General features: G+C 43.9%; 1 protein-coding gene across 2 annotated transcripts; it reads left to right on the top strand.

Moving 5' to 3' along the window:
* Positions 1 to 1771: 1771 nt before the first annotated feature.
* LOC142442810 (uncharacterized) lies at positions 1772 to 21057 on the top strand. 2 transcript variants are annotated; one of them, XM_075544170.1, is made up of 5 exons: positions 1772 to 1994; positions 2553 to 2774; positions 14985 to 15108; positions 15330 to 15477; positions 15785 to 21057. In XM_075544170.1, the coding sequence occupies exons 2-5, from the start codon at positions 2772 to 2774 to the stop codon at positions 17580 to 17582; spliced, it is 2073 nt and encodes a 690-aa protein (XP_075400285.1). In that variant the 5' UTR covers positions 1772 to 1994; positions 2553 to 2771; the 3' UTR covers positions 17583 to 21057. The 2 variants fall into 2 exon arrangements, with proteins under 2 accessions (XP_075400285.1, XP_075400277.1); XM_075544162.1 differs by having other exon boundaries at positions 2553 to 2786.
* The last annotated feature ends 2488 nt before the right edge of the window (positions 21058 to 23545 follow it).

The following is a 23545-nucleotide window of genomic DNA, read 5'->3' as shown; positions in this document are numbered from 1 at the left end:
AGTCTCCCAATCATCTCTGAGAAAGCTGTACATGTATCAGATTTCTTATTTTATGAATAGATAATGTATAAAAGACTACTCAAAATCAAATAAAACTCATGTCCCTTTGAGTCATTTCTACATCACAGCAACCCTACAGGATAAAGTAGAACCCCTTAGGGTCAATTCAAACGCCACCATTCTTCTTTGGTCTTCCTAATTCATTGCCCAATTTTCATATGTATTTAGGCAATTGAAAATGCCCTGGCTTGGGCGAGGTGCATCTTAGTCCTCAAAGTAGCACCCTTGCTTTTCAATACTCTAAAGAGGTCTTGTGCTGCAGATTTACCCAATGAAATGCATCTTCTGAGCTCTTAACTGTTACTTCCATGACCATGAATTGTGGAGCCAAGCAAGGCAAAATCCTTGACAACTTCAACCTGCATTTATTATGATGTTACTTCCATAGGGGTCTAGGAGGGGAATCATTGGCTGGGAGAATGGGGGTGAAAAACAGACACTGTAATAGGAAAGTTTATCACATCTCCAGCTGGAACCGATGGCTTTGGTTTCCGGGTCTTCAGCGTGTAAGAAACTTCTATGAGAATGTGGTCATTGAGATTGAATTTTTTAGAGAATGATGATATTAACAGTATCCCTATTAAAAGTGAGAATCGATCTTGGAAATGCGGTTACCTGAAGAAACCAAGTCACTCTGGTGAAGACACATATGGGGAAGGGAAATAGTGTAGCTGAAGAGAAAGAAAGTATTTGCACCAATAATATCTATTTAGGAGCAGGCTCACTGAAAAGCCATGAGAGAAGGCTCTGAAGCACTGTACATGGGAGGGTGAGTTATGAAGTCTTGCGGGTGGGAAAAAACAGAAACGCTTATTAAGCAAAATTATCAAACTGTGAAGTTATTGTTTCTGTACAGATCCTCCATCGAGAGCGCTTCATTTCCACAAGGGGTTATGTTCAACTTTCTTACGCTTTATCAAAGAATTCTGTGATCCTCCAAACACACCCAGTGAAACGGTACTTTTGTCGACTCAAATTGTGTTCCTTTTAAATGCTAGGTTGGGGAATAAAAAGAGGTCCGCGGGCACAAGGCGAGGGTTGTAGAGTGGATGAGTTCCCCCAATGAATTCTCAGAGGACAACCTTAACTACAGTCGAACAATGAGCAGGTGCAAACTTGTGATGGGGGAAAAACGCTCGTGATAACGTTACTTCCCTTTTATTAGTGCAGTTTTCATTATTCGTAAAACTTCTTCATAAGTGCTGGTGATCCTCCTTGCTTCTTCGCCATCATTCCCTGAAGTGTGTGGATGTCAGGGGCGATTGAGAAGCGCCCGCCCCATAGAAACCCTGTGCACAACCGAACGGAACACTGGCAGGTCCTGCGCCAGCCTCGCAATTGTTCAGCCCATTGCTGCAGCTTCCAACTTTACCTACAAGTGTGCACATAGGAAGCTGCAAACCTGCAGACCTCGTCCAGGATTGCTCCTGGCTTTACCAACTACGGCTACTGCCCGCTTTCACTGCCATCCCCTTCTTTTTCTTTGTAGCTAAGCCTTGCGCAGTGAGAGCCGGACCGTTAGGGAGCTGTGCAGGTGTTTAAAAGCACCACCTTTTGCTCCAGGGCAACATGAAGACAGCCCTTATAGATGAGATGCACAAATGGGACGCACTACCCGCTGCCGCCACGAGGGGGGGCCCTTCGGGTCCTGATACGAGGCCCCGCCCCCGGGCACTGCGCATGCCCGAGAAACCGGAAGCAGCGGGTGCGTGCGCGCGGGCGCCGTCTTTGATCCTGTTCCCGCTGCCGCGCGTGGTGTTGCCGTGTGGTTCTTCAGGGGAGCCGCGGCGCTGGGGTGCCCAGGGCGCTGCCGCGACTCTCCGCTCGGTCCGCCCGCTCGGCGCCCCAGGCCGCGGGACTCCCCGCGCCCGCCCGCCCGCCCGCCCGGCGGCGGCGGCTGCACCTGCGTCGCGGTGTGGTCACCGGTCAGCGCGGTGAGACCCGCTAAGCGACCCCCGGGAGCGGGCGCGGAATGAGGGTCCGGCTTCGTGGGCGCCCGGGGTCGGTGCCCTGAGGCCCCAGCCCCGCTCGCAGGGCGGCCCTGCCCTCCCGGGCGGGACGTTGTGAGGACGGCCGGGCCTGCAGGGACTGGGGTCGTGGGAAGAGTGTCTTCTCTCGGCTGTGGCAGCGGGACGTGCATTTAGAAGCTTGCGTCCCCAGTTCCTTCAGGGGGAAAAAAATCTATGTCGCTAAGAGGCACGCTTTGGTGCAAAGGCAGAAATGCCATCCTCCTCCTGCGGGAATCGGTGTGGCCGGCCCTAGTTGGTCTGGGGTCAGATGAGACAGGGCTGAGCAATGGCAAGATGCAGGAGGGGGGTTTGTGGAGGTCACACACCCCGAGGCAGGATCTCTGAGGGTGACTGAACCAGTTTGTGCAAGCAAGGGGCCACTGCTTACTAGAGAGTCGTCTTCCCAGGGACAGAGCTGGAGGCCAAGAACCTGCCGCTCTGTTTACCGGACACCCTCTTCACCCCATCCTCCTCCCATTTCAGGGCCCAGGCACGCCCCAGACAGCAAGTCCAGCCTAAGCAGCTCGCTCTGACAGCAGCCATCATACAATCAGAAGCAAGAATTTCAAAGGCTGGGGGGACCAACCCTTCCGCTGACTGCAGACTGCCTAGTGGACTTGCTTCCACTGCCGTCCTTCTTACATAAGTGACTTCTGGGGTCTTCAGGGGACATTCAACTGGATTTGAGAAACTACGCAGGAAATGGTGAGTCCCAAGGTAAATGAGCATTTCATGAGGAAAGCAGATGGGGCTACCTATGGTTTACTGGGGGTCAGCTTTGTGAGCTGTGTTTCTTCTCTGAGTAGAAAGGGTAGCAGAAGAGGCCAAGAGAGTAAATGCTAAGAGACATCCAAAGGTCCTGTTCACTCTCACTTGGCCTTCCATGTGTACCCGTATTTCTCCAACCCAGTGGTTCTGCCCCTAGGCAGGGGTGGGGTGGGGTTTCCTGGGGGGGGGGGTGCTGGAATGATCCAGATAGGCTACAAAAGTAGAGGCTTACACTTTAACCTCGATTATGGACTGCAATATAGAAGTTTACAATGTCAGGAGAATGCTAAAATCGTCCCCATCCCTGATATGGAAGCAGTTTACCAAATCTGAGAATCTATGAATTCTGTATTTGCTTTTTCAAGCCTTGTAGACCTGGGGTTATCTTTCTTGTTTGACTCTCAGAGGTTGCACTATGGGGCCTTCACACCCTTCCCTGGGCGTTAGGACTCTGTGGAATAACAGAATCCCTCTAGAGCCTGAAGACTGAGCAGCTCCAACTGAGGAAGCTGAGCCCCAGGTCATCCAGTTCCATACTGCCCCTTCACTGTTAAGGGTTCTTGGCTGTCCCTAGGCACTAGTGCTTTTCCTGTGCAGTTGCCAAACTACCGATTCACATGCCACATCCTGTGGTGCGGAAAGAAAGGGACAGCGTTGGCAGGGAAAGAGTGTGAGTTGTGGTGATGCCTGTTTTGAACTTGTCATGACTGTGTCCTCATTAAAGGATTTGCAGGAGATTGCGTTGTGCCGGGTGATGTGTGAGGTCTGAAAAGCACCCCTTTGTTGCCAGGAGTGGGTGGTATTGCTAGAGACGTCAAGGTTCGTGAGAAGCATGGTCTCCATGCCAAGTCATTGCTCTCCTGCTCTGTCTGTGCCTGGAACTGGTGCTACCTTTCTAAACTGTGTGCTGGCTCGTCGTAGTATCAGAGTATAAAATTAATGTGCTCTTTTATTGCTTGAAGAGTTGAACACAGGAGGTGACTTATTTTTTACTTCTCGTGGCTACAGTTTCCTCCACTAGCAGATTTGGGAATCAGTTAATGATGTTTCCGCTAAGAATAATGGTATAAAAGCCTCACAACTACAAAGGAATACCTGTTTTAACTGGCATAAAAGGAACTTGTGAAGCTAATTAAATATTGAGAAAGATCTTAAAGACTCTTTGTTTTTTGTTGGAGTTTTTGTTTTTAATGCAAAAAACAATAATCATTTTATTGGGGGCTCATGCAACTCTTACCACAATCCCGGCATTAATTATGTCAAGCACATTTGTACATTGTTGCCATCATCATTTTCAAAACATTTTCTTTCTACTTGAGCCCTTGGTATTGGTTTCTCATTGGTTCCCCTCCCCCCACAACCTCCCTCCCACATGATCGTGTCAGGAAGGTGAGTGTCATCGAATGCCACTTTAATAAAACAAAGTGTTCTTGCGCTGAGTGAGTACTTGAGTAGAAGCCATTGTCCATCTGTTACCTTAATACTAAATCTATAAATATATGTACACAGATCTATTTCCCCATCATCATACATAAATATATTTACATATGTGAATGCCTGTATTTAGACCTCTATAAATGCCCTTTGCCTCCTAGTTCTTTCCTCTATATCCTTTTACTTTCCTCATGTCCCACTATCATGCTCAGCCTTCATTTGGGTTTCAGTCATTCCTCTCAGTTACATTGCCCTTGATCAAGCCCTAACAGGCCTCCTACACCCTCCTTGTCATTGCTTTTAGATCACTTGTTACCCTTTTCCCTGGGTTTCTTTTTTTTTTTTACATTTTATTAGGGATTCATACAACTCTTATCACAATCCATACATATACATACATCAATTGTGTAAAGCACACCTGTACATTCTTTGCCCTCATCATTTTCAAAGCATTTGCTCTCCACTTAATCCCTTTGCATCAAGTCCTCTTTTTTCCCCCTCCCTCCCCGCTTCCTCCTCCCTCATGAGCCCTTGATAATTGATAGATTATTATTTTGTCATATCTTTCCCTATCCGGCGTCTCCCTTCACCCCCTTTTCTGTTGTCCGTCCCCCAGGGAGGAGGTCACATGTAGATCCTTATAATCTGCTCCCTCTTTGCAACCCACTCACCCTCTACCCTCCCAGTATCACCCCTCACCCCCCTGGTCCTGAAGGTATCATCCACCCTGGATTCCCTGTGCCTCCAGCTCCTATATGCACCAGTGTACATCCTCTGCTCTACCCAGACTTTTCAAGGTAGAATTCGGATCATGGTAGTTGTAGGGGAGGAAGCATTTAGGAACTGGAGGAAAGCTGTATTCTTCATCAGTGCTATATCGCACCCTGACTGACTCATCTCCCCTAGAGCCCTCTGCGAGGGGATCTCCAGTGGCCGACAAATGGGCTTTGGGTCTCCACTCTGCACTTCCCCCTTCATTCACTATGGTAAGATTTTTTTTTTCTGATGGTGCCTTATACCTGATCCCTTCGACACCTCGTGATCACACAGGCTGGTGTGCTTCTTCCATGTAGGCTTTGTTGCTTCTGAGCTAGATGACCGCCTGTTTACATTCAGCCTTTAAGACCCCAGACACTATCTCTTTTGCTAGCCAGGCACCATCAGCTTTCTTCGCCATATTTGCTTATGCACCCGTTTGTCCTCAGCAATCGTATCATGGAGATGTGCACCCAATGATACGATTTTTTGTTCTTTGATGTCTGATAACTGATCCCTTCGGGACCACGCAATCACACAGGCTGGTGTTTTCTTCCATGTGGGCTTTGTTGCTTCTGAGCTAGATGGCCACTTGTTTATCTTCAAGCCATTAAGACCCCAGACGCTATCTCTTTTGACAGCCAGGCACCATCAGCTTTCTTCACCACATTTGCTTATTCACCCGCTCTGGCTTCAGCGGTTGTGTCAGAAGGGTGAGCATCACCAAGTTAATAGAAGAAAGTATTCATGCATTGAGGGAGTGCTTGAGTAGAGGCCCAAGGTTCTTCTACCACCTTAATACTAAACCTATAAATATAGGCACATAGATATATTTCCCCATCCTCATATATATATTTGCATATGTACATGTCTTTGTCTAGGCCTCCATAAATGCCCTTTGCCTCCTAGCTGAAGAAAGATCTTAAAGACTCTTATTGCATATAATATAGTATGTCAGAACAGATAATGTACTAAGTCTTCTAGGCATATTTTGGTAATATTCTCCTGATTGTGGTAAAATAGATGGACTAAATGATATACTCAGGGACAGAGAGAGCTCTGAACTACATTTTTATACAAACAAATCAATTAGAAGTGATCCATTTTCAATTTTTTTTTCAAATGTTTTTAACTGTAGAATGGGAAGTCCCAGGGACCATTGATTTCTAGTATGTTCAAAAGTACAATAAATGTGATTTTCCAGTAGATATTGTCTTCACAGTTCAAGTTAAGTTCCTTCACATAGCAACTTAAAAGGTTATTTTATGTATCCATGAAATAATCCATAATCTTCCACCTGCTACCTGTAGTTTACCAGCTTTTTTGGTAAACTTTTCTAAGCATCTTGCCAGTATTCTATGTTTTCGCCTATATGGATTATTTTATTAAAATATTTAGAGTAGTATACATGATTACTGCAAAAAATTTTAGAAAGTTAAACACGTGGACAGGTCCGTCAGCTCACCATTGGGAACTGTTAACATTTTTGTATATGCACAATAATATACCCAGATACCAATACAGATTGTAAGAAGACTCTTATAATTTACTGTCTTGCGAGCAACCTTAAAGTATGGGATGAATAATTTATATCTTGCAATCTCTTGAAAACATCTGTATACATAGTGATTGTTCTTTGATAATTGGGTACATGTAACCACACGTGGCTTTTGGGCACTAGATATATGGATAGCATTAATAAGGCACTGAATTTTTTTTATTTAATAAATCTTTTTATTGGGGCTTATACAACTCTTATCACAATCCATACATACATCAATTGAGTAAAGCACCCTTATATATTCGTTGTCCTTGTCATTCTCAAAATTCGCCTTCCACTTGGGTTCCTGGAATCAGCTCGTTTTCCCTTTTTTCCCTCCCTCCCCGCTCCCCACTTCACCCTGCACCCTTAATAGTTTACAAATAATTATTTTATCTTATCTTACTCTGCCCGGCGTCTCCCCTCACCCGCCTTCTCATTGCCCATCTCCCAGAGAGGAGGTTACACCTAGATCCCCAAGATCGGTTCTCCCTTTCTATACCCCCTTCCCTCCCAGTGTCGCCACTCCCACCGCTGGTCCTGAGGGGTTCATCCATTCCTAGGTTCCCTGTGTTTCCAGATCCCTACTGCACCGCTGTACATCCTCTGATCTAACCAGGTCCGCAAGGTAGAATTGGGGTCATGATAATTGGGAGGGGAGGAAGCGTTCAAGAACTAGAGGAAGGTTTTGAGTTTCATTGTTGCTACACTGAACCCTGAGTGACTCATCTCCCCACTACCCCTCTGCAAGGGATGTCCAGCTGTCTACAGATGGGCATTGGGGCCCCATCACGCACTCCCCCACATTCACGGTGATGTGATTTTTCCCCCCTGCCTTTGTTCTTTCAGACCTGGTCCCCTCTGCTCTTCACAATCACACATGTTGATGTGCTGCTTCTATGTGGGCTTTGTTGCTTCTGGGCTAGATGGCGCTTGTTTACTTTCAAGCCTTTAAGTCCCCGGACGCTATAGCTCTCAATAGCCGGGCACCATCGGCCTTCTTCACCACACTTGCTTATGCACACATTTGTCTTCAGCATTTATGTGAGGAAGGTGATCACACAATGATTGTTTTTGTTCTTTGGTGTCTGCTACCTGGTCCACTCAACACCTTGTATTCGCTTAGGCTATGTGCTTCTTCTCTGTGGGCTTTGTTGCTCCCAAGCTAGATGGCCGCTTGTTTGCCTTCAAGCCTTTAAGACCTTAGGTGCTATATCTTTTTGATAGCCGGGCATCATCAGCTCTCTTCACCACATTTGCTTATACACACGTCTGTCTTCAGTGATCATGTCGGGAAGGTGGGTATCATGGAATGACCGCTTAGCAGGGCAAGGTGCTATTGCATTGAGGAAGTGTGTATGAGGAGGCCCAATGTCCACCTGCTACCCTACTACTGAACCTATAAATATATGCACATAAGTCTATTGCCCCCATAATCATAAATATATTTACATATGTACATGTCTGTATTTAGGCTTCTCTGTATGCCCTTTGCCTCCTACCCCTTTCCTCTATTTCCTTACGCTTTCCTCGCGTTCTATTACCATATTCAGCCTTCATTCTGGTTTCAGTAATTCCTCTGTTACCTTGCCCTTGGTCACTCCCTACCAGTCCTCCCATCCCCTCCCTCCACTGGTTTTGAACCACTCATTGTTCCCTTGTCCCTGGGTTGGGCGACACCTCCTCCCTTCCCCTACCTCCCTTGCTCTCATGACCCTCCAGGACCATTGGTCCCGTTATTTTCTTCTCTCATTGTTTGTCCAGCCTATCTTGTTTAGGTGGACCTGCTGATATAGTAATATGTGCATACAAATGCAGATGGCTTTGACAGCACTCAAGTGGCACATATGAACATGGCTTCCACAGCAGCAACAACGACACGCTGATAATCAGAAAAGCCACTAACATACAAAACTTACAAGGCAAAAAAGAAGAAGAAGAAAAGACAAAACAAAAAGACAGCAAAAAAAGGAAAAAAAAATTGTTAGTAGTTCAAGGTCTGTTTGTTGGCCTTTAGGAGTGTTTTCCAGATGAAACTTGTGTGGTGCCACGTCCTGGCCCCAAAGTCCATCCTTTATACTCCCTCGAGATCTCTTTGCTCTGCTTCCCCTACTGCTCCATTGCACGGCCCCAGGGTTTGCCTCAGTGTGGTGGGGTCAGCTCAGTCGCACATCCCCCACTGTGTCTCAAGTGCTGTCCCGTGTAGGGCCATGGGTCGGTGCAGGATGTCGCATCTCGCAGTGTGGCCAGCTCTATGGTCCTCTCTGTGCGATGGGCCCTTTGAACCAGGCTATCGTCTTCTGCACTTGGTGGGCCCAGGTGTGCTCCACTCCATCCTTTCTCCTTCCTTTGTTGCAGCTTCCTTCTGGGTGTGGTGTGGTGGGGGCACTGAATTTTTTGAAGTTTAGTTTATTTTTGTTGTGAGATTATACATAGGCAGGCAGACAGGTTCCTAAGTGTACAGTTCCTTGACACTGATTACATTCTCCTAGTTGTGAATGATTGTCTTCTCTGTTTCCTGATTTGTTCCTCCCCTTTTCACATAGCCTGACTGCCCTATGTTTGCCATCTAATTTTTGACTTGCAGCTGTCAATTTGACTCTTAAGAGAGCCAATGCTTTTAACCATTACATGGCATCATTGCTGTTTGACACCCTCTACCTTCTCGGCAGGGGAGCGTCACCATCCACCACAGACTGGTTCCTAGGAGGAGGAGGCCGAACATGCCTCCACCTTCTTACTTTTTCCCAAATTGTCACACCACCTTTCCTCCCACTGCAAGATTAGAAGTTTGAAACCACCAGCCTCTCCATGGGAGAAAGATGAGACTTTCCACTCCCATAAAAAGTCTCAGACACCCACCCATAAGGCATCCATACTCTACACTGTGTGTTGAGTCACAGTGCGTCAGATTTGCTGGCAGTGAATTTGGGGTTGTTTTATAGATCCCTCTCGTTGCCCTCTATTTTTCCATGGGGCTCAATAATCTGTTGCAATGAATATTAGAGGTCACAAAACTTCATATGTAAGTGCTTCTTATAGTCTTTGTTTTCAGCAAGCTTGGTTATGTCATGTACATAACCCATGTTTTTAATGTACTTCCTCCTAGCCTGATAACTCATTCTCCACGTAGTCCAACTTCTCAAATTATTTGATCAACATACTATAAGGTCAGCAGTTTGAAACCACCTTAGACTGAGGGAGAAAGGGGAGTCTTTTGTAAAGAGTTAGCCTTAAAAACCCACAGAGGCAGTTTTACCCTGTTGCAGTAAGCTGGCTTGTCTAGAGAAACAAAACCAGCGACATTCACATAAGTGTAAGCGGGAGCTTTATATCAAGAAGACATCCTAAACCAGTCCAACTCAAGTCCAAAAGTCCAGTGCAGGCTGGGGCCCTCTTGGACTCCATAGCTGCAGGCTGATAGTGCAGAGAGGTGACGCAGGGAGAACTTAGGATACTGGGCACAGGCTTACATGGATCCCAGGTGCTGTGGGAACATCGACTGCATACACACACCACAACGACATTCTTGTAGGCTTGTGAGAGCATTGTGGGATCCTCATTGGACAGCTCCTCTCCCTGCTCCATTCTGGCCAGCTTCACCTACTAGATCAAGATTTCCGTCTTCGCCATGGTGAAAGGGCGGGCGGCCGGTCAGGCTCTGGGAAGGGGACGGACCAGGAGAAGAGACCTAGATCAGGAAGCGCCTCCTCGAAAGCCTTCACTGTCCCTGCTGCCCCAACATAAGTCCCAACACTTTGATCTGCTTTTAGCTTTAGCAAAGGGCCTTCCCATCTCAGCCTTCTCCAGAGCCCTGCACGTTTCTTTATAACTGAGTCTTCGTGAGCTGCCCTTTGAAATACTCTTCTAAACTCTTGTGTGTCATCTTTTTTAAAAATTTGCATTAGCTACTTTATTATCAGTAAGACCAGAAAGATACTTCTGTATGCTTCATTGTTTATGCAAAGGTATTAGACTGTGGGCCATAGCAAACTGTGATAGCTTTGAGAAGAATGGGAATCGCAAACACTTCCTTGTGCTCATGCCGAATTTGTCCACGGATCAAGAGACAGTTGTGTGAACAGAACAAGGGAACGCTGCGTGGTTTAAAATCAGGAAAGAGGAAAGGTGTGTGTCGGGCTTGTATCCTCTCACCATAAAAAGCAGGGAGGTTACTGTGAGGTCTCAGGTGCACCTGACCCAAACCATGGTATTTTCAGTCACCTCATAAGCGTGTGAAAGTTGGACATCCAATGAGAAAAAATGTAGAAGAAACAATGGTGCTGGTGAAGAATACTGAAAATGCCATAGACTGCCAAAAGAACAAACAAGTCTGTCTTGGAAGAAGTACAGCTAGATTGTTCTTTAGAGGCAAGTATGTCAAGACTTTGTCTCTCTTACTTGGCCCTGTTGTCAGGAGAGACCAGTCCCTGGAGAAGGATATCATGCTTGGTAAAGTAGAGGAAGGCCCTACTTGGATTGATACAGTGGCTGAAACAGTGAGCGGGACAGTTTTGTGAGGATGGTGTACGACTGGGTGTTGTTTCACTTTGTTGTACATAGGTCACTAAGAGTCAGAACCAGCTCGGTGGCACCTAACACCAACACCTCTGGCGAAGAAGTCTCAGAGCCTCTTCTGACTTCCACTTGCATCTTTTCTTTCCTGGCTTTTTGTAATACTTTGCTTGTAGATGTATGATGTTCTTGATATCATTCCACAGCTCACCAGATTTTTTGTCATTAGTGTGCAATGTATTCTTGAGATGTTTTCTAAATTCAGGTGGTATTTATTTACTGAAGATTGTATTGCTTTTGTGGACTAGTTTTAATTTTCTTCAGATTCAAATTGAACTTGCCTGTGGGCTGTTCACTGTTGCATAGCTGACTGTTTCTTTCTGTAGCTACAGTCAGCTTGATTCTTCTTTGTTCCACAGTTTACAGGTGTAGTCACCATTTATGCTTTTGGAAAAAAGATGAAGTCTTGATCTTTCAAAATTCTACCATTCAATCCCCGAGTTTGTTTGCACTCAGATCATATTTTGCAAGTACTGTTCTTTCTCTCTGTTTCCAACTTACCCATTGTAAAAGCAAACCTTATATGGTTGAGTCTGTGATGAGTCAGTGTGACCCTCTAGGACAGAGTAGAACTGCCCTGAGTTTCCATAACTATAACTCTTGAGGAGAATAAAAAGCCCTGTCTTGGCTCCCACAGAGCGGCTGGTGGTTTTGAACTGCTGACATTATGGTTAGCAGCCCAATGAATAACTACTATCCCACTAGGGCTCTTGATTCTTATTTGATTAATTTTTGACTGAAGAAGTTGGTACAATTCTTTAATTTCTATCACTAGCTATAATGGTTGGCACATACACTAAAAAATGGTTGTATTAAATGGATTTGCTTGTATGCCTATGGGCACCATCCTGTTACAGTATCATGCCTCAAGCTACATCCTACTTGCCAAACAACAAATATAAAAAATTCCTCTTGATTTATCATTGTCAGTATAGTAAGTTCTGATTGCTTCAAAATTACCAATACCAGTCCATTTCAGCTCCCTAATGCCTAGTAGATCAATCTCTTGCATTCTGTTTCATTTGGACGACTTGCAGTTTGCCTAGATTCATACTTTTGTACATTACACATTCGGATTATTAGTAAATATTTATAACTGTTTCTTCACATCTTGAGTCATGACCCATTAGCAAATGAGTCGAAAAGCTTTATTTCAAGCACATTATTATGATCCACTCCACTTTGAGGACCCATCTCTTCCTCAATCCTATTTTGAATGCCTTTCAACCCGAAGGGTTCATCATTTGGCACTATACCTTAACAATGTTCCACCTCTATTCACAAAATGTTCTGTTTTTCTATGATCCACTGCTGTCCATGAAGTTTTTGGTAGCTAATCTCTATAATATAGCCTATTTCTTCCTCAAAGTCTGTTTTTACTGTGGAAGCTCTTCTGAAGCCTGTTCATATTGAGTGATCCATTTGCTTCGTTGAAATGGACTAACAGATGAAGCAAGTCTATCTTGGAGGAAGTGCAAGCAGAATGCTCTCTAAAAGGAAGGATGGCTTGATTTTGTCTGACAGACTCTGGACAGGAGGCAATTTAATGTGAGTTTTCTGGCCACAATCTCTAACTCCCACCAAACAACCTTTTCCTGATGGCCTGGACAAGAGAATGTACGGGAAGATGCTGGTAGTATTCCATTGTGAGTGCTTGTTAGCAGGGTTCATTGTTAGCGCCATCCTACAGCCCTCGTGAGCTGCCCGAGGGAAAACCTCTCTACTTGCAGAGCCAGGAGTGGCCTGTGGACTGTGCCCTCTGGGTGAAGAGATTGCTGCACAGTGAACCCTCCTTGGTCCAGAAGACAGCCTTGACGGCTGAGGAGCGGCAGAAGAGCAGGAGCTTCAGGGCCAGGAGTCAGAGCATGAAACAGAGCCGTAAACTTCCCCAGCCACACAGACGTAAAGCTGAGTGCTTTTGAGAGTAGCCTGAATTGTGGCATGCAGCGCCTCTGGGAACTTACTTAAGGGAGCCTAGATCACTGATTCGAGGAGCTGGAGCTGAGTGCTGTTGGTTTGGGGTCTACAGTGGTATAGCATCCCCAGTGTGCATGTGGTAGCAGCCCTGAAAGACCTTTGTGACATGTACTGACTGACATTTCCACCTAGATTGTAACCTGTGAACTTACACAATATGCCTTACATCGTGAGCATTGTTTGTCAGTTCTATGGTGCCATTGCAATGAATTATAGTTATCTAGCAGGAATGTAGAGAGTGTTATTCGAGCGAAACATTAGCATTATGCTTAAGAAATTAGGGAACAAAAGGGGAATACCGTCGTGGAGAAGTATTGACAGAGGGGCTGTCACAGTGGGCTCAAACGTAAGTGTGAGGGTGGTGCAAGACTGGCCAGCATCCCGTTCTGGTGTCTGTAAGATCGCTGTGAGTCTGAGGCAGACCACCCCAGTGGCCACAAGGACATGAGCCTGCCCTTTGGGTGGGTGTGCATCAGGATGGACTCAGTGGCGGTGAGTAGAAGTTTGCTGTTATTAGGTGCCTTTTAGTCCTGTGTCCAACAGAAGGAAACCCAAACTGGCCCTGCACCATCCTCACCATTGTTCTATGTGCGAGTCCACTGTTGCAGCCACTGTGTCCACCCAGCGTGTAGAGTGTTGTCTTTGCTCCCTCTGTGCTTTATCAAGTGTGACCATCTTTTCCTGTGGCTGCTCGCTCCTGGTAAACATGTTCTGGTTCTCAGTACGTAAGTTGAAGTTTCACCATCCTTACGTCTGAGGAGCATTCAGCTATACTTCTTCGAAAACATATTTATTTGTTCTTTTGGAAACCCATGGCATTTTCAGTGTTCCTTGCCCACACCATACTTCATGTGCATTCATTCTTCAGGCTTCCTTGTTCAGTATCCGACTTTCACATGTCTATGGGGTGATTGAACATACCCCATGACATGGGTCAGATGAACGTTGGTGCTCAAAGTAATACACTTACTACTTTTCAACACACTAAAGAGGTTTTATGTGACAGATTGACCCAGTGCAGTGTGTCAGTTGATCTCCTTACTGCTGCTTCCATGAAGTTTGCTTGTGGATCCCAGCAAGGCAAAATCCTTAATAACATATCTTTTCATCTCTCATGATGTTACCAACTTATTGGCCCACTTGTGAGGATTTTGATTACAACATTAAGTTGTAATCGGTTTTGAAGGCCACGGTCCTTGGTTTCAGCAGCAAACAGTGCCTCAGTGCCTCACTTTCATCAAGCAAGTTTGTGAAGGTTGTTAATAAGCCTTCCTCCAAAACACTGGGTCCCAGGGTCATTCGAAGTAAATTCATTGTATCCTGCAGTGGTACGTTTTGGGTCTTCTTTACCACTTTCTGGACTTTAGTCATAGTTTCTTCATTCATCACATTTATGGTGCCTTATCTCTTGGTTTATTTTGAAAATTTGCTGTTTATCCTTAAAATGCTTGAACTGTTATCTTATGTAGGACATCACTCACATAGCTCTGTTGCAGAGTTCAATGATTTGATAATTCTACTTGAGTTTTCATGGCATTTTCATATTAGCCTTGACATCACATTCATCATTTCAACAATTCCATATCACAAAGCTATCCCTTTCCCCTTTATTTTCAAAGGCTCACTGCCATAAATAAGGCACGAGTATTATAGAGGGAATTTGCCTGAAGTGATTCACTGTTGGCAGAGGTACATTTTTGCTTTGGAGAAACCAGTGCACGTATATGTTGGAACTCTAGGAGTAATACCCATTTTTCTTACCCTTGCATACAGGAAGAACACTACAATTGGCTATAGTCAAAGTGCAGAGATAAATCTGATGAGTTTAGAAATACCTTACTTACCAGAATGTGTGTGATGTTTAGGACTCAGTGGTCTTTGAGGATGTGGCTCTGGACTTTACTCGAGAAGAGTGGGCTTTGCTGGATGTTTCTCAGAGGAAACTTTACAGAGATGTGATGGCGGAAACCTTCAGGAACCTGGACTCAGGTAGGATGGCTTTATTTTCCTAGGACATCCGTATGTGAGTATATTGTCATGCACTTTTTCACTTCATCATCCTGGAATTAATTCTGAGTAATATATCCTACTCTTTCACCTTTTTCAAACATTTGGAAAGCCAGATACTTTGTCTTCTTTGCTCACAGATGCCTTGCTCCTCATTACATTTCCTTCTGGTTTTGTTTTATATTAAGAAACTATTGGGTCAGTCTCTCAACAGGTTAATCATGGACAAAAGTGTCCCGGTGAACATGTTGTAATGCAACTCATGAAGAATGATTCCTGGTTGCCCATATTAGGAGAAATATCTGAATTCCATGTCAGTGAAAATCACAACAACCAGGAAAGGCCGTTGAGGTATCATATCTATGATTGTGTGTGTGTGTGTCTGTCTGTCTATCTGTCTAAGTAACTTCATATATGTCTACTTTTCTGAAAATACTGTCTCCATAAATGCTACTCAGATATTGAGGTGTGATAAATTCTGGTGTGATATCTTGTCGAGAAGGCCCATTATTTGGAAGAGCAGTGGCAATTATTCCTTTGATCTGTGAGACACTTGAGCCTGTGCAGCAGCAGACAGCTCATGGGACAAAGTGTGCATTCCATGTGTAAAGTAATGGCAGGAAAAAGTAAATCTCATACACACTTTTATTTTCAACAGAAACTGTATGGTAGAGAGCATCCCTGCACGTGAAGGAGTAAAGGAACACAAATGTGATGAGAGTGAAAATGTTTTCTGCCGGACTGAAACTCTTGCTGTGTTCACAGGAAGTCCTGAGGGTAGTGATCATAGCATCAGATCACACACTGGATGCAAACTTGACCAGTGTAAACAAGGTGGGGAAACCCGCAGTTGTCCCTCTTCTCTAAAACTGCATTCAGAAACACGTAATGGAGAGAAACTTGGTAATGATACAGATTGTGGGAAATTCTCTGGTTTGTCATCACTCCTCACTGAACACATGAGACGTCACAGTGGAGACCGGCCTTGGAAATGTAAGATATGTGGGAAATCTTATAAGTATCCCTCAAAACTTCGTGACCATACAAAAACTCATACTGGAGAGGGGCTTCATAAATGTAAGGAATGTGGTAAAGGCTTCATTCATCCATCAGGACTAACTATACATAGAAGAATTCACACTGGAGAGAAGCCTTATGAATGCAAGGAATGTGGAAAAGCCTTTAATAAATCAGGAAATCTCGCCACACATATTAGAACCCACAGTGTAGTGAGACCTTTTAATTGCAGGGAATGTGGGAAAACATTGAATGAACCATCAGCACTAACTCAACATACAAGCGCCCAGAGTAGAGAGAGGACTTATGAATGTAAAGATTGTGGAAAATCCTTTAGTTACTTCAAAGAACATCGAACAAAATGCACTGGAGAAAAGCTTTATAAATGTAAAACTTGTGGGAAAGCATATAAGTATCCCTCACAGCTTCGCGTTCATATAACAGCTCATAGTGGAGAGAGGCTCTATAAATGTGTAGAATGTGGGAAAGCTTTTAGTCAATCTTCAACACTAACGTTACATAGAAGAACTCACACTGGGGAGAGGCCTTATGAATGTAAAGAATGTGGAAAAGCCTTTAGTCAAATGTCATCTCTTGCTGCACATGTTAGAACTCACAGTGGAAACAGGCCCTATGAATGTGCACAATGTGGGAAAGCCTTTAGGGATTCATCAACACTAACTCACCATAAAAGTACTCATAGTAGAGAGAAGCCTTATGAATGTAAGGAATGTGGGAAAGCCTTTAAATATCACTTATCACTTGCTGAACATATGAGACTTCACAGTGGGGAAAGACCATATGAGTGTGTGGAATGTGGAAAAGCCTTTACCCATTCATCATCACTCAGTAAGCACAGAAGAACTCACAACAGAGAGAGACCTTGTGAATGTGATGAGTGTGGGAAAAATTTTCATAGTCCTTCATTACTAAATAGACACAGAATAACACACAGTGGAGAGAGGCCTTATGAATGTAAGGAATGTGGGAAAGCCTTTAAATATCCCTCATCACTGACTGAACATGTCACAGTTCACAGTGGAGAAAGACCTTATGAGTGTATGGAATGTGCAAAAGCCTTTAGCCATCCATCGGCACTCACTAAGCATCAAAGAATACACAGTCAAGAGAGGCCTTACGACTGTAATGAATGTGGGAAAACATTTCTTCATCCTTCATTACTAAATGAACACAAAATACTGCACAGTGGAGAGAGGCCTTATGTATGTAACGTATGTGGGAAAACATTTAATCAATCATCAAGTTTAAGTAGACATAAAAAAATACACAGTGCAGAAAGGCCTTATGAATGTAAAGAATGTGGGAAAGCCTTTAGGGATTCCTCAACACTTTATCATCATAAAAGAAGACACCGTGGAGAGGAGCTGCCTGAACATGTCTGTAATGTGGAAAAACCTTTAAGCCCTCTTCAACATTAAGTAAATAAAAACCGCAGTGGAGAAGCCTTCTGAATGTGAGTAAATATTGGAATTAGTCCTCATATCTCAGGAAACAAGAATGTTCACAGGAGAGAAGCTTTTTAAATGTAAGGAAGGTGGGAACACATTTTGTTGGACTGAATCCCTGACCCAAAGTACTTCACAGTATAGAGAGGTCTCATCTACTAAGAAATATGGGGAAACCCTTTGTTGTTTCTTACTTGAAAGCATGCATGAGCCATCGTACAGAGATAGAAATGCAAGAAGTTTGAGGAAGTTTTATTCTTATGCCTCAGTAGACATATAAGAGTAATCTCAGTCGATAGAGGACTATATCCGTGAGAAATGAGGGAAATTTCATCAGGAAACAAAAAACTTTTTCCCTTTTTTTGTTAGATACCCTTCGGTCATCCCTCATCTTCTTTGGAAACCTGAAAGTACATGTGAGATAAAGCAAACTAAAAAATTGGATACAAATTGTTACTTTCACCTAATACTATCCAGGATGATGAGGATTTATGCATAAGAAATAGTCTTCACTAATTACTGCCTCCCTTTTTGACATATGACTAGTAACCATTGAAAGTACTCATATGTAGAGAGCATAGAAACATCACAATCCTTGGGAATCCCCCCCCTTTGGAATTCTTTACAGAACTTTTAAGTTATTATACTATGAATTGATCTCATGAATGAAACAGATGAAGAAACCTCTTCTTAGTACCCTTTTAATTATAGCACATATCTTTAGATAAGTACCTTAATGTCATTTTGTATTTCATATGTTCACATATAACTGGCTTGGAAAATTCAGTCAACCTATGGATGTCATGTGATGAGCTTTTTTTTTTCCCCTAACTAGCATTTCCATTTAAAAAATCATAAGTTGTGACGTAGGTAGAAGTTTACATTTCAGTTCTTCATCTTTATAGACACCAATTTGAACAATTGAGCAAACCTCCCAATATCTTGTCCTACCCACCCGATATTCTCACATTTTTAATTTGAAGAAAATACCCAACAGTGCTCAGGATCCCACCACAATTGTTATAAGGGATCATTTAGTCTTTGTAAAACAGCGGTGTTTGGGACTTTTTTGACTGATTGAATAGTGTTGCCCATTGTTGGTATTGTATCTTCTGCCCTCCACAACTATTCTGACCACTGATTTATTTTATGTCTCTTACAAATCCTGATTTGGGTTGAAGGCTTAACATGGAAAGGTGTCTCAACCAGGGGGTCTGCATGAATCCGCAGGTTGACCTTGCAGCAACAGAGCTTCAGTTGAGCACGGCCTTAGACCTTACATTTTCAGACAAAGCCCTGCTGTCGGTAATTTTGTGTTTGAATGAGAGAATGTTGGACCAGAAAATTATTCCACATTTGTTCATTTGGTGTGACAGATACATAATTTCCTGCTAACTTTAGCAAAGAGGTGGTCTAGCCTGCCGATCACATCATAGTCACTGATGCTTCTGTGTAGGCATGGCCTTCTGAAGATTCTGGGCACTCCTGTCTTCCTCCGTGGAGGTGGGACACAGACTTTTTCTGTTTCACCTTACTGTTGACCTGCCACTGGATCCACAAGACTTTCCATCCACAGGCCTGTGAGCTTCCTGCATTTGGCATCATTGTGTGTGTTGCGTGAGTCTAAAGAGGAATTTGTAGACTGGTATCAGACACGGGCTAATATCGGACTTACGCATTTGGTCTGGGCTGGGATGTTTTCTTAATATATAGTTAACTCTTTGATACAAAGCTCTCTCGTACACATATGAGTGGTTCTGGATTTGTTTCTCTAGTCAACCCACACTAACATATTATGGTACCTTGGGAATAGGGTCATAGAGAAACAGATCATGAAGATCAAGAATGGATGCTTGTTTGACCACTGCCTCATGGTAGTTTTTCTTCTTTGGCTAGCCAGGGGTCTGATAAGGCTATGCTGTTTACTGGGTTGTTTTCTGGGGAAAATGAGAAGTTGGTGTAATTTGATATTCTGATGTTACGAGAAGCAAACAGTGGAAATGTAATGCCACTTCTAAGCAAAGATAGGCTAAGAGGGCAAGGACTTGGAATGCATAACATGGTTCTCGTAAACCTTGAGCGTCTCTAGCAAAACTCTCCACCATGGGAAAAAGGATCCTTTCCTAGATCTCAATCATAATCCATTTTGAACTCTCTCCAGCATTATTCTTTCAATGAGAACATGATTGTGACAAGGCCCAAACAGAACCACAAAAGAATTTGCTTCTTCCCCTAACAATGATCTCTCCCTTTGTGTATTCCATCACACCATGTGACATGCAAGTCCGTAGTTTTGGAACTGCACACAAAAATCACTAGTGTCTAGGACAGCCAAGAACCCTGTTTACAGTGAAGGGGCAGGATGATCCTGGTGGACCTTGGGCTCAGCCTCCCCAGAGCTGTTGTTTTCAGGCTCTAAACTTGTTGTTCAACACAAAGTTGCTATACTCTGTGGGATGTGAAATCCCCATGGTGCTACCTCTGAGAGTCAAATGAGAGATAACCCCAGGTATGCAAGGTTCAGTAAACCATATACAGAATCAATAGGTTCCCAATATTCTTTGGAAAACTTCCCCTTTTCAGGGGGAAAAATGTTACTCAAGGCCCCCCCTGGCAATTAAAAAAGATGTATGTGATTGTTTGTTCTAAAATGATCATGAGATTTCTAAAGTAAATGAGCCCATCTATAATCCATGGACAAGTGAATGGATTCTGGGGTCCCATTTAATTCTAGCTCCAATCCAACAACACTGAGTTCTTATGACATGGCTCTGCTCAATACTTGCTTTCATGAAGCAGCCACTGAAGATAAGGGTGCTACAGCAAAGTGTGGTGAACAAAGAAGATGGTGCCCAGCTATCAATAAGAACAGTGTCGGGTCTTACAGCTTTCTATTCAAGCAAGCAGCTATCTAAGTGTGGCATTAACTAAATTCACATGGAAGAAGCTCACCAGCCTGTGTGATTTAAAGATGATGAACAAAATCCAAATGTGATAGAGGGAATTGTATCAGAGCTCAAATTGTGAACACCCAGTTTTTAAAAGGCTATGGAGGACATGATAATCCAAATTTGTCTGTAGAGTACCTATACAAATTATGTCTCTGGCAGTGCTGACCAGACACAGATGATTGTAACTTGACTATAATGAATGGAACTCCTACTGTATAATAGGGTACCTAGTCAGCTGTTCACCCTCTTGATCCATTCTGGATTTGTTTTAATTTGAAATGCTTCTCACTTGTTTCTCAGTAAAGGTTTTCTTTTTAGCTTACTTGAATATTGCCAGTGGTCTCTTCTTTCCTTTTATGTGCACAGAGTGAGATGTATAGAGTCAATAATTGATGTAATTGCTTGTCAGGGACTGGAAAAATTGTGGTGATATGTATACAACTCTTTTGTGTTTGTGTGTATACAACTCTTGTTAAGTACAAGTGAACTTAGGAGTTGGGGGAAGGGTTACTTATTTGTGCATCAATTTTAAAAAACATTTATACTATAGCCCATATTACAAGATAAAAGTGTAGATAGCTATTTCAGTCTGACTGGATCACTCATGCTGCTTGTGGGGGTAGCATTGCCCACTTTGGGAAAACTGGTATAGATAGAGGTTCCCAGTGAGAGTAGACCTGGGCCCTCAGATGTGTTTCAAGATGTAGCTCTTTGGCCTCTTTTACAAACCTTTCCTTCATAGAAAACAACCGAGCCCAGAACTAGGCCCCATCAGATCATACATGACCTCACTTGCTACTACCAAGAACTACCCATTTCTCTTTGGTACTCACCATTTCCAAGGGGGTTTCTCAACTGCTAACCTAGTGTCCTCTGTAAACCCTAGAAGCCACTTGTGTACGAAAGAGGCCAGTGGAAGCAAGGCCACTAGGCAATCGGAAAGCAGATGAAGTGTTATCCACATAGCCAGTTCCAGCCTTTGAAATTGTCACTTCTGATTACATGGATGAGCAGGGTTGTCCTTAACCTCCCTGGCAGTCTAATTATGTCAGTATTTTTGTATCCGAAGCGGTACATTGTTTTGCATAAATTTTGTTGTTTTTTATTATAGGTCTGTAATTCTTAAGAAATTACTCATTTTAATCTCTCTAGTAGACATTCTAGGTATGATAAACTTTAATACACAGTTAACATTTACCCTGAGCCACACTCGGGTTTACCACCAGGGAGGTTAACAGTCCCCAGCTGCCTAGAATGGATTCATTATATCTGTCCCTTGCCTGGCAAGAGAAAACCTGGGCTTTCTACTCCCATAAGCAGGTACAGTCTCAGAAACCTACAGCGGCGTACTGTGAGTCAACATTGAGTCAATGACAGTGAGTCTAGTTTGTTATTTGGTGGCTTGCCTGAGAGATGTGAAATGGAATTAGGGTGGGAAGAAAAGAGTCTTGAAAAAAGAGTAACAGGGTCTTGGTGATTAGCTCTATTCTTGAGCAGACTTCCTAGTAAGCAGTGTGGCTCCTTGCTTGCAGAAACTGGTTCGATCACTGGCATCCAATCCACAGATACTGCCTCAGTCATCCATCAAGTGCTGGAGAAACACTGGGTTTGTGCTCACAGATTCCAACACTAACCTGGAGGCAATTTGGGAGACATTATTTTATTAAATTTGGGGTCTTAGATGGTGTGGGAATTACACCTGACCTGATCCCACCACACCGAGGCAAATCACTGGGGAAGTGCAGTGGAACAGCAAGGGAATGGAGTGGCAAGGTCCCCAGGGAATGCTGAAAGTGGACTTTGGGGTCAGGGCGTGGTGCCCCAACAGACTGGACTGGAAAACGCTCCTAAGGGCCAGCAAACGATCCCTGAACTAACTATAAGCTTTTCTCTTGTGAACTGTTTTGTTCTGTTCTTTGTCAGTGGTTTGTTTTTGTTGTTTTGTTGTCTGGTTGTATACTGTTGCTTTGTTTTCCTCTGTCTAGTTTTCGTGCATGTTAGTGTCTCCACAGGTCTGTCTGAATAGGACAGGCTGGATGAACTATCTGGAGGAAAAACAACGGGACCGACAGTTCGGGGGGACTTGGGGTGGGGGGTGGTAAGGAAGTGGTGTTAACAAACACAGGGACAAGGGAAAAAATGTGACCCCAAATGGTAGAGAGGGGGGAGTGGCAACCCTGGTGGGAAATGATCAAGGGTAAGGTTGCTTAGAGAAGAGGTATACTCTAGCCCAGGTGGCAACGAAGCATGGTAGTAGGGCAGGAGGAAAGTCAAGGGAGATGGAGGAAAGAGCTAGGAGTCAAAGGGCATTTATGGAGGTCTAGACAAAGACATGTACATGCAATTATATATAGGAGGATGGGGAAATAGATCTATGTGTCTATATTTATAGGTTAAGTATTAAGGTGGCGGAAGGACCTTGGGTCTCTACTCAAACGCTCCCTCAATGTATGAATACTTTCTTTTATTAAATTGGAACTCTATGATGCTCACTCTCCCGACACAACTGCTGGAGCCAAAGTGGGTGAACAAGTAAATGTGGTGAAGAAAGCTGATGGTGCCCGGCTATCAAAAGAGATAGTGACTAGGGTCTTAAAGGCTTGAAGATAAACAAGCGGCCATCTAGCTCAGAAGCAACAAAGTCCACATGGAAGAACACACCAGCCTGTGTGATCGAGTGGTCCCGAAGGGATCAGTTACCAGGCATCAAAGAACAAAAAATCATATCATTGACTGCACACCTCCATGATCGGATCGCTGAAGACAAATGGGTGCATAAGCAAATGTGGTGAAGAAAGCTGATGGTGCCCGGCTATCAAAAGAGATAGTGTCTGGGGTCTTAAAGGCTTGAAGGTGAACAAGCGGCCATCTAGCTCAGAAGCAGAAAAGCCCACATGGAAGAAGCACACCGGCCAGTGCGATCACGAGGTGCCAAGGGACCAGGTATAAGGCATCATGCAAATATACATATGTGTGTGTGTGTGT

Source organism: Tenrec ecaudatus, chromosome 1 (genome assembly GCF_050624435.1).
Source record: "Tenrec ecaudatus isolate mTenEca1 chromosome 1, mTenEca1.hap1, whole genome shotgun sequence".
Taxonomy (NCBI): Eukaryota; Metazoa; Chordata; class Mammalia; order Afrosoricida; family Tenrecidae; genus Tenrec; species Tenrec ecaudatus.
The sequence above is the reverse complement of the archived record's forward strand: the minus strand, read 5'-3'. Positions and strand labels throughout refer to the sequence as shown.